This window comes from Olea europaea, chromosome 20, assembly GCF_002742605.1.
Source record: "Olea europaea var. sylvestris chromosome 20, O_europaea_v1, whole genome shotgun sequence".
NCBI lineage: Eukaryota > Viridiplantae > Streptophyta > Magnoliopsida > Lamiales > Oleaceae > Olea > Olea europaea.
This window is the reverse complement of record NC_036256.1, coordinates 1,815,612-1,826,570: the sequence shown is the minus strand read 5'-3', so window position 1 is coordinate 1,826,570 and position 10,959 is coordinate 1,815,612. Positions and strand designations below refer to the sequence as shown.

Sequence of the window (10,959 nt, the reverse complement as noted above, 5' to 3'; positions counted from 1 at the left end):
TAATAAATACAAGTAGTGCAAGGATTTTGAAAGGTCTGAAGATTAACTTGCTCTCGACACAATAGGTTGGGGGTTGGGATTTGGGACCACTGGTACAGTTACTTACCCATTTTCAAAATGTGCGTGGATCACGCTCCTTTGTCGCGCGTGGGACAGTACATGTCTAGGGTTTCATATCCGCCTCCGCTTCCACATACTATTTCTGCAGAATTTAAACATTATAAAAGGACGACCCAGGCACGGCTTTTCTCTCTCCACAAACCCCTCACTTTGTGCTGCTCCAACACTCTTCACTTCCTTGATCTTTTTATCACTTTTTTCGAATTTTTGCTGGGCCCCTCTGATTTTTCCCAGTGGGAAACCCAGCAAGCACAATTACTGGAGGGGCTATAATTAAACCTTAAAGAACCAGCAACCCATAATCCCCTTCAAATAAGGAATCCCAGTCTTCTGTCTTTCAGATTATTGAGTGCTAAAGGCATAAAAACTACAAATTATAGAGAGGTTGCTTGCTGTTTTGTCCAAGGAGGTTGTGTTGAGAGATATGGCTGAGGAATTATATGATGGAAAGTTCTGGCTGCCGCCTCAGTTTCTAACTGATGACGACCTGTTGATGGACTTCAAGAACAAAAGAAATGATAATTTTTCTTTTGGGTTCAATGGAAACTCGTTTGGACCCAACTCGGATTTGAGTTCACCTGTTGAGTCTGTTACAGGTTCAACTGAAACTGAAAGTGATGAGGATGACTACCTATCCGAAGTAGCTCGGAAGCTCTTGCAGTCTACTCTCCAAGACTCCAAAATCACCTTGGATAATCGGAAGGTAAATATGCTCTATCACCGTCTCTGTTTTAGTTATTTAATTATTTGAACTTCATTCTAATGTTTAAATTTTGGATTGCAGGAACGGGTGCTGTCTCGGTCGCCCCAATCAACCCTATGCGGTGCTATGGGTGCGCATGGCAGCAACTTTGGGTCCAGCGGCGCCAGCCCAAACTGCGTTTCTATGGTTTCTTCACCGCCAGGAGTGAATAGAAAGGGCGCTGCCGATTGGGATGCGTTATATGAGGCTGCAGGGGAGCTGGCTAGGATGAGAATTATTGAAGAAACGAATGGATTTTACTCCGGTAACAGATGTGCTGGAGAAGTTTTTCGTGCCCCGAAAAAGCTCAATCCGATATCTTTACCTCTCGAGAACCCACAACGTGGCTCTGGGTTTTACCCAAATCAAGAACCCCAACTTTCTTACCGGCAATTACAAGCTACTCAGGTGTGCCTTTTTTTCTCTACAGAAAACCATTTGTTGTTTTACTGGGACTAACTTGTAGTGTATGAACTGAGAATTTATCAATTTTGCTTGTGCAGTTCCAGCAATTAAAGATGCAACTGATGATGAAACAACAACAGGGGAGTGGAGTTTGGGGACAGGGCAAGGGTGGGTACCCGCAGATGGTTCCTAATGTTAGAAGGAATGGAGGGGAGAGAACTCTGCCTCGGGACTTTTCAATGGCAACTTGGCCTACTTTACAACAGTCTCAAAGGCAACCTGGTGCTGGCATGAGAGCCATGTTTCTTGGAGACACCGGGGCTAAAAAAGAACGTGCTGGCACTGGAGTTTTCTTGCCCAGAAGATTCGGAACCCCGACTGAAACTCGCAAGAAGCCAGGTCGAATGTTCACGAGAAATTGATACTTAATTACATACATATTATTTAAGCACGGGAAATTTAAGTTAGTTAACGCGCTAATCAAGTCTTCTCGGATAAGTCGCCCAAGTTCCACTGTTACACATTTGTCAAAACTTTTCTACCGGTCGTAATTTAATGAAATGAAAACCAGATTGCACGAGAGGGAGCTCGTCTTTAATGATATTGAATGCAATTACAGTGTGCGGGTGGCTAGTTTTTTAGGATAGTTTCATTTGGCTGCTGGTCACATGGGATGTTTGTTTGCTAATGGAGTAAATGGTTCTATAATTTAATGACCCTTTTGACTAATATCTGATTTTTCTGGCTTTGTCTTATTTTATTAAGTGTTGTTCTACTGCATATGAGTATTAATTCTTGCTGATGTTTGTTCATATTTTTTTTAATACAGGTTGTTCAACGGTTTTACTACCAGACAGAGTGGTCCAGGCCTTAAATTTGCATTTGGATAACGTAGATCCCCAGCCACAGGTTCACTCCAGGGGCAGTGCAAATTGCAATCCAGACTATGGTAACTGGATTTATTGCCTGATATTTTTAGATATTTTCTAGAGTTTGTGTTCATGTAAGTGTCTTATTTGGGGTTCTTCATTTATATGCAGCAGCAGCAGCAGATGGTTTAAAGGGTAGAAACAATGTCGCGACGGGCCAACTGATGCGTACCGTGAGACTACAGCCGGCGATGAATCAAGAACTCCGTCTCCCCCAGGAGTGGACTTACTGATCAGAGTCCCGTCCGAAATTGTTTAGCCAAAACTGTGTCGTAGAAGGAAAAAATCAAAGCTCTGATAGTAGAAAAACAAATCCAAGAATAAGGTTTTTACTAGTTTCAGCAGTACTAGATAGTAATTATAGATAGCAGCCTAAGAAAATGTGTTATTTTTTTGGATTAGTATTAGGTTAAACAAAACAAAATAAAATATCAGTCAAGATTGAAGAAAGCAGCATATTTTGTTGGGCTCAAGGTACAAGAAACTTATGGGTGGCGGTTTCTATTTTGTTCCTGTTGGAAAATGGAATGATAAATAAGAAGGTTTGTATTGTAGGAGCTGTTAATATGCCTAGAAAGGGCATATCAGGAAGGGGTTGGAGTCTCGTTTTGGATGAAAAGCAGCCCATTTTTTATCTGTTAGTGTTGATGCATTACAGTCAGTTTGTATCGGTCGATTCAAAATAATAATAATTAATATGATTATTATTAATTATTTTGTTTATTAATCTTTCATTGTCAAGTCCAATGTTTTTATATGGTCAAAACATGGGTAGAATCAAAGGGTACTTTGCACATTTTCAGTTGCACCTTCTTTCACATGCTTTGGTACTCCGGCTTTTGACCATCGTCGTCTTGTCTTGTCGATTAACCTCCTTTCTTGTTTTTTCTGCATAAATTCTTCTTACATTAGCTTAGCTAGGTTTTGTTGTCCCAAAAAAAGAATAAAAAGAGAAAAAGCTCAAATGGGTTTCCTATATGAGCCGAACTGGGGGTGTATCACAGACTTCTTTCAGAAGTCTCACACCATGTGGGATGGTGGGGTTCGAATTTTTTTTTTATCATTTTTTATTACATTGGACTCTACAGTGGGGTCGACCTTGTGTGAGGGATCTGGTTTTATTCTGTAAAATGAATTTTGTACAATCGGAATTACTCTTCTTATATAGTATTTGTATACTCCATCCATCCGTACCAATATATAAGGGGTGTTTGATAGACATTTTTCTGTAAAAATGTATTTTAGAATAATAAATTAATGTGAAATGTGTGGTTGAAAAATAAGGGTCAGTTTTTGATTTACGTGTAATATTATTTTAAAAAAGAATGTATTGTTGAAAAGAAGAGAGAAAAATACATTTGAAAGAAAATGACTATCAAACGGGCTCATAGATTGAGTGTTCTTTATCTCGTCTCAACATATATAAGCCTGTTTCTTAATTTTTTTTTTTGTTTTGTTCATTTATCAATATCATTTATTCAATTTTCCTCACTTAATATGTCAACTCCTTGAAATCATTCAAATGTACACATTTTCCACTTTTTGGAAATATGGAAAGAATCTCATTTCTTCTTCAAATTAAATTATTTAAATTCTTTACTAATTTTAACAATAATTTAATACTATATACTAAAAATTAAATGGGGGTAAGCTAAAAAAAAATCTTGGCAAAAATTAAATTTTCAGATGATGTTAAAGAATATTTCTTAATCCATGTGAAAAATAAAATAAGCTTATATAATTGGGAGGGGAGAGTAAAAAAGAAAAAGCTCAACTGGGTTTCCTATTATAGTATTTGTATATTTATTTTCATCAAAATTTAAAAGCGCAAAACGTCTGGTTCGTAGCTAAAACTAATTGATAAATATGTATATAAAATATGTTGATAATAAATGGATAATAGTTGTGAATGTGATAATAAGTGAGTAAAAGCCGTCAACGTGATTAAACTTTATAATTTTATTTTATTTATTTTTTATTAATTTAGGAGTTGAGTAATGGTGAAGAATGGGTTGCAGTTTGCTGGATATATATGCCATACACGTCTATTATTGTACGCAAGAAACTTTTCCTACTCAAATCTTCTCTCTTTTCTGTCTTTTCGTAGTGGCCACGCTGTATTGTAGGGAAAATCTTTTCTGAATCTAGAAAAGGTACAATCCTACGAAGCTGGTCTGGTCCTTTTACCATGAGAGGTATGGGCATCGACATGCTTACATAGTTTGAGTCACTGATTTGTCGACTGTGGGTGCTCTTGCCGGGGCAAGGGTCATTATAGTCTGGAAAATGTTGGATCTACAGGGTTCTATTTATCAAAACTCACAGGTCTCACACGGGACCAACTTGTATTTAAAAATAAAATAAAATCAACACACTTCGGTGTATGTGAGTATTCGGTACGAGTTGACATGTATCACAATCCTTATAGAGTCTGTTTAGGAGTTATTTTGAAAATTGAATTTTTGATCGTTAGGAAAAAAGTGGGATCCACTGTAAGAGAAGAAGTCAAATATGGTGGCTGAAATAGTGAAATAACGATCAAAAAATCAATTTTTTTGGGGTAAAAAATACTCCAAACAGGCTTATAGTCTTTAGTTGTTTTTTATTTTTTAAAATCAAATATGTTTTTGATTATTTTAAATTTTTGAACATTCTTACCTTGAAAATTTGTTAAGGCTTTAAGTTCTCATGGTAGGACCAATCATGCTTGGACCAATCTACTCATTTTGAGTCTTTTGACATATCTGAATCACTTTATTTGAAAACTTCACTTATTAGAGAGGAAATAAATTAATTTATTAAAATTTGATCTTTAACAAAATAAAAGTTTGAAAATTAGAATGTATTGATGCCATAACTTTCAAACCTGACCTGGAGAGGGATGGCCCGACCACTCGTGTCCCTACAACTTTGATCTCAATTCCATCCCAGGGTCATTCATGAACATCGAGTACCCCGATCCCCTTTAAATTGATTACCTGGTCACTTAGCTACAGCACAGTATCCTCACTCCCTCTTAGGACTCGATCTCGAGTCTTAATCTCCCCAAAATAAAGTTCTAAGACTATTAGGAGTCCAAGCTTATCCAATCATTCCAATATTATACACGTTTCCTATTTCTTATGAGATTACAACCCCCCCCTTGGTAATCAACCTGTTTTCATTCTCTATTTTCAAACTGAATAAATATCCTTTTTTGGTTAACAACCTAAAATATTAACAAGACGTTAAATTAAAACCCGAGGGTTTACCCAATGCGCACCCAAAAAGTAGCGGCTGAGGATTCCCCCGAAAAAAGAAAAAGAAAAAAGAAGACATTGAATTAAACTAAATGAAAATATTAAAGTTTCTTTTCTTTTCATATTATTATTAAGAGTTTGTTCGTATATGATAATATAAGGGTAACGTAAATTATAAATAGACATCATGGGATACAGCTTGATACAGAAATTTCCAACATGATATGGTAAAATTTGTATCAACTAACGTATAAAGTAGTAGATATATTTGGTGAGTTTGCCATATGTAAGAGATCTATGTAGACAATGAACAATTTCTTCATTGTTTCCATCGAAATTTTGACAAATTTTATGTATAATTATTTGTCGAATTCGCCACATCTAGCGTCCATTTGGCAATTTAAGAGTCGTCCGAATATCAACTTTTGTGGCATTTAATAAAATAAAAATCCACAATTAAATAATATACATTAAGCTTCTCAAATTCAACGGTTGCTCACCAACTAAAAAATCTGACTTTTAACTTTTTATGGATATTACGACATGGTGGCTAGTAGAATAAATAAATAATGGGAATTCAGAAAATGATTGTGTTTAGAGTTGGCTAAGTCAAAATATCAAAACAAATTTTATAGAATTTTGGGCACTTTTGCTTAATATGAGAATAATACTAACAAAGAAAGCAATATTCGATGGTACTAAGTAGACAAAAATGGAAACGTATCATATTGTCTTTTAATGATTTGGTTTATATAGTTGAGAAATTATGCCGAATTTTGACATTTGGAAGACTATTTATAAAAATTAAAATATTTCTAGAACGTGTCGAAGAGTGAGTATACAAAAATTATGATTAAATATTGTATATTTATATTCAACTTTCTAATAGATATAACGACTTGTTGACATCCAAACTTATTAAAATCAATTTAGTTGTTGATTGCTAACATGGTTTCCTCTCTTTCGAGATAATAAACAAAATAAGCTTTTAAAAAATATGAAGTCTTGTTTATAAATTAGTCATCTAAAAACTTAAACGTGCAATATTTTATTTCTTAAATTAGTTTTGAACACTACTAAAAATATATAATTTTCTTGAGAGATGCTATAAGTACAGGAAAAATCAACAAAAAAGTTAAAAAAAAAATGTACTTTGCGGGTTTTTATTGGAAGACAAAAAGAAAAACAGGCCGACAGGGTGCTTCGAAAGAACCCTGTCCAAATTTTGTCCAAAAAATCTGTACTTACGGCTTAAACCAATTTTCTTAAATAGACGACGGTCAATTTTGATTAGACGTAAGAAATGCAGTAGAATCGATATTTATCAATTCATTGATTATGTTCTAGTTTTGGGTTGATTAATTGTATTTAGTTACATAGAGTGGACCTCAATGTTGTGGGCCTGTCCAGAAGTTTTATGCAGAGAGGATGAGAAAATATATGACAAAATAAGCACTAAAATGACACTTACAGAATATTAACTTTGTTGATCCTTAACTAGATGATGATATTGGGATTATTAGATGACATTCCTACAACGTTGCTAATTATCAAACTATAAGATTTAGGTTAAACTGATAGGATTTACCAATTTTTTGAGGCAAACTATTATTGATTTTTGATAATTAGCAAACTATTTTTTTTTAGGTAAACTATTATAGTCTTGTGGGGGATTGTTGTTACTTAAGTTTTAAATTTCAAAATTAAAAGTAATTTTAATTTTTAATTTACATTTTAATATAAATTTGAAACTCATAATTTAGATTGTACTATACTTAAATATGATTTCTTTTTTAATATAAAAATATGTGCATGTCTCGTTAAGATTTTAAAGGGCGAGTAACCATTTATGTGTGTATATTATTATTTCTTGTGTATTAAATTAAATATTGAAATCTTTATATTGATTTTATGGAAATTCCATGATTTTATTTTAAACAAATGGTTAAAAGATTTAACTTTCAATAATGTGTTTATTTAATATTTTAAAAGAGGTATAATTTCAAAATTAATCTACATAATTTTATTTATAGCCAAGAGTAACCCCGTGATTAATAGTGATTTTATTCTATTGGAATTTGTAACTCATAAAAAGTTTCAACTTTCAAAATTATAGTTTTTATTGTTTAAAATTTCAGTTTCAAGTTTTATTTATTACAAAGCTTAAACAATAGGATGTAGACTATGTATGGATTAATTTTCATTATTATAGAAGATTGTTGTAACTTAAGTTTTAAAATTTCAAAACTTAAAATTGTTTTTGAGAGCGATAAAAAATTGTTTCTAAGAATAATGCAAGAAAATAGTAGAAAAGATTGTATTTCGCAAGGAAGATATTTTGTTGAAGTTCGAAGGATCATGATGTTCAATTTCGTTATTCATGTTGTGGTGTTGGTATTGCTAAAGTTAATCCACTATTTAAAATGTCTAAATTAGATTTGGAGACATTTTGCTTTGAGAGCAAATGTGTAACCCTTGAAGCTGGTAAGTAAAGAATTAAAAGGCTATCTGGTAAATTTATCTTTGTCGTTGCCTTTTATTTATATATTCCATAACTTTGATCCTTGTGGGAAATAAATGGATAAATGTAAAAGAACTCATATTTCAGTCATTAGTTAGTAGTGAATTTTGTTACTAGCAAAAATGGAACATGAATACTTTTATTTAATTCTATCTAAGTTACTCATATTCATTGTGATGCTAATATTTTGTGAAATTATAAACCCTCCCAGGCAGTGCTATATCTCAATAATTTAGTTGTTATTTTAATATTTGATTGAAAGAATACGAGGAAAATATTTAATTGCTCACTGTTAAATTTCCTTTAGTTATTCATCTTAATAAGTGAGTGTATCCTTTTGTTGTTGAAATTAAAAGTGAAATGAAGTTCCAAAATTCGGGGATATTAAATTTTTCGATATATGTGTGCTAAATGTTTGTCATCATTGACATCGCCTTGATAATCATAATGATGATAATTAATGATTTAATATGGTCATTCACAAATGTGATGTGTATGGTATGCATTGATAGTTGATCATTCTTACCAAGATCAATGATATTTCGTAATATATGGAGTGTAAGAATACTTGATAAAAAATTATTGTATCTTTGGATTGGGGGGTATTTAAATTTTATATCGATGCGCCTCATATAATTTATTGTTTTTAATTGGAAAAAAACATACTTTTGAAAAGTGTTAAAAATGAAATTTGTAGATCTGTAGGTAAATACAAGAGCTAAACAGATGCATGTATTCGAACGTGTTACTAGAAATCAACTTTTACATTTCATATATTTATCTTATTATAATTAAATATGAGTTATTGATATTTTGAAAATTTCTTAAACAACTTTGAAGAAGTGCAAGTGGAGAATAAGAACTTGCAAATATTGATGGTGCCAAATTATTGTCCAAGAAGGACATAAAATACATTACAGTTTGTAAGGGGCATAATAAATCATCGAGGAGCAACCCAACCTTTGTGATTGGAAATCCCATGAAGAAGGTTCAATGTGGTAGAAATAATTGTAATAACACTATTTTATTTGTGCTCATCCCTATGGTGATAAATCTAATAATAATGTGATGTTACGAATGATTTAACCCTGACTGAGTACTGAGGCAAGAATTCTCGTGAGGTTTGGATCACATGCACTCTTGGAGGACTCACATATATAAGAGTTGTTATAAAGCCATGGCTATGAGATTAGACTATTCCCTAGAAATTTTTACTACAATCAAGATTTGAGCGTATAGCCATTAACAGCGCTCCCAGCTATAAACTAGAGCCTAAATCGATACTGTGCGTGAAACAATTGAAATTTGACCATAGAGACCTAATTCAAGACTTAGTTCATTATGATTCCCTCAAATGAAATTGTTTTGTGTATGTGTGTGTGTACACACACACACACACACACACACACACACACACATATATATATATATATATATATATATATATATATATATATTAAAAATTTCAAACTTGTGGGGGATTTATGAGATTGGACTATTCCCTAGAAATTTTTACTAGAATCAAGATTTGAGCATATAGCCATTAACAGCGCTACCAGCTATAAACTAGAGCCTAAATCGATACTGTGTGTGGAACAATTGAAATTTGGCCATAGAGACCTAATTCAAGACTTAGTTCATTATGATTCCCTCAAATGAAATTGTTATGTGTGTGTGTGTGTATTAAAAATTTCAAACTTGTGGGGGATTGTTATAACTTAAGTTTTAAATTTCAAAATTAAAAGTAATTTTAATTTTCAGTTTTCAATTTACATTTTAATATAAATTGAAACTCATAATTTAGATTGTAGTTTATACTTAAATATGATTTATTTTCATGAATATGGGGGTTGAATTTTTCCCTATAAAAGAGAGTGATTTTCATGGGTTTAACAATAACATGAAAATGATAATTTCATAGAATAGCCTCTACACTTATATATTACTTTCTATAATTAATGGTTCGTTTACTTATCTCCCTATAGTCATGTCTATAGAAGGAGAACCGGCTGTGAGTCAAATGAATTTTATCTTGGAGCCTGTAGTGCCAAAAGAACCTACACGAAGGGGAGGCAATACAACTTTAGGAAATCGTTTTCAACGTGACTCTCAATGCTTGATTTCTAAATCCCTTCTCTATTTTACGTTATATTAATGTTGAATTATAATGTTTATATTGTTATCATATTGTTATGTTTATGTAATTTTAATTATGTTATCTATATTCATCAGTTGATATATTTATCCACACACTAATCATCCATTTTTCCCAACAATCTACTCATTTCTTTCTCAGGGTAACATGCTATTCAAAGAAGGCAAAATATAAGCACCTATTTTTCTTTCTCTTTACCCCTTTTGATTCTTTAAGTTTTTCCTAAAGCTCAAATCGTTTGTATTTTCTCCATTACTTTGCTTGGAAGTTGGGGTTTTTAAAGCGTTTTTATAGTGTTGGAGTCAAATATAGCAATTACTAAATTTGATTTTATTTTGCCTTTTCCTTGGAGAATGACGTTCAATTTTATTTCCTATAGTAATATGGACGAAATAATCTACAACGTTCCTTGTGCCTTCAAGAAAAATAAAATAACCAATGATTATTGTTGACCCCAATAAATGTTGTCAATAGATACCGGACCCACCCGCGCACATGTGAGCGGAAGTCCAACATGCAAAGACACGTGGATGGTCTAAAAATGACAACTTAAGGGCGTGAGAGTAGCTCAACGACGCAGGACGAGAACGTTCGGGATCCAACGGGATGATCGTAGACTGATTGTACAATAATTACCAATCGATGTTTGCTAATATGTATCTAAAAATATATGAACTCGTCTATGTTGCAAGATAATAAGAGAGAGAGAGAGTTGAGTAAATTATGGTTTTTTGTATTGATTTTTGCATTCGAAGGTATGTGGTACATGGGGAGTATTTATAGTGTCACAAGTTAGATCGTGACCTTTGGTTCGGGGTACACGTGACCTCATCCGGTTAATTTAAATA

At 32.9% G+C, this 10,959-nt stretch overlaps 1 protein-coding gene across 2 annotated transcripts; it reads left to right on the top strand.

Moving 5' to 3' along the window:
• Positions 1-235: 235 nt before the first annotated feature.
• On the top strand, positions 236-2,905 carry LOC111369366. 2 transcript variants are annotated; one of them, XM_022990851.1, is made up of 5 exons: positions 236-823; positions 905-1,270; positions 1,366-1,666; positions 2,097-2,216; positions 2,311-2,905. In XM_022990851.1, exons 1-5 carry the CDS (start codon positions 545-547, stop codon positions 2,427-2,429), a joined length of 1,185 nt encoding a protein of 394 aa, XP_022846619.1. In that variant the 5' UTR covers positions 236-544; the 3' UTR covers positions 2,430-2,905. The 2 variants fall into 2 exon arrangements, with proteins under 2 accessions (XP_022846619.1, XP_022846618.1); XM_022990850.1 differs by having other exon boundaries at positions 237-823; positions 2,308-2,905.
• Positions 2,906-10,959: the final 8,054 nt, after the last annotated feature.

Coding starts and splice junctions, on each gene's coding strand:
- LOC111369366 (XM_022990850.1), top strand. CDS start 545: ATGGCTGAGGAATTATATGATGGAAAGTTCTGGCTGCCGCCTCAGTTT. Junction 824..904: donor TCACCTTGGATAATCGGAAG/GTAAATATGCTC, acceptor TTTGGATTGCAG/GAACGGGTGCTGTCTCGGTC. Junction 1,667..2,096: donor TGAAACTCGCAAGAAGCCAG/GTCGAATGTTCA, acceptor TTTTTAATACAG/GTTGTTCAACGGTTTTACTA.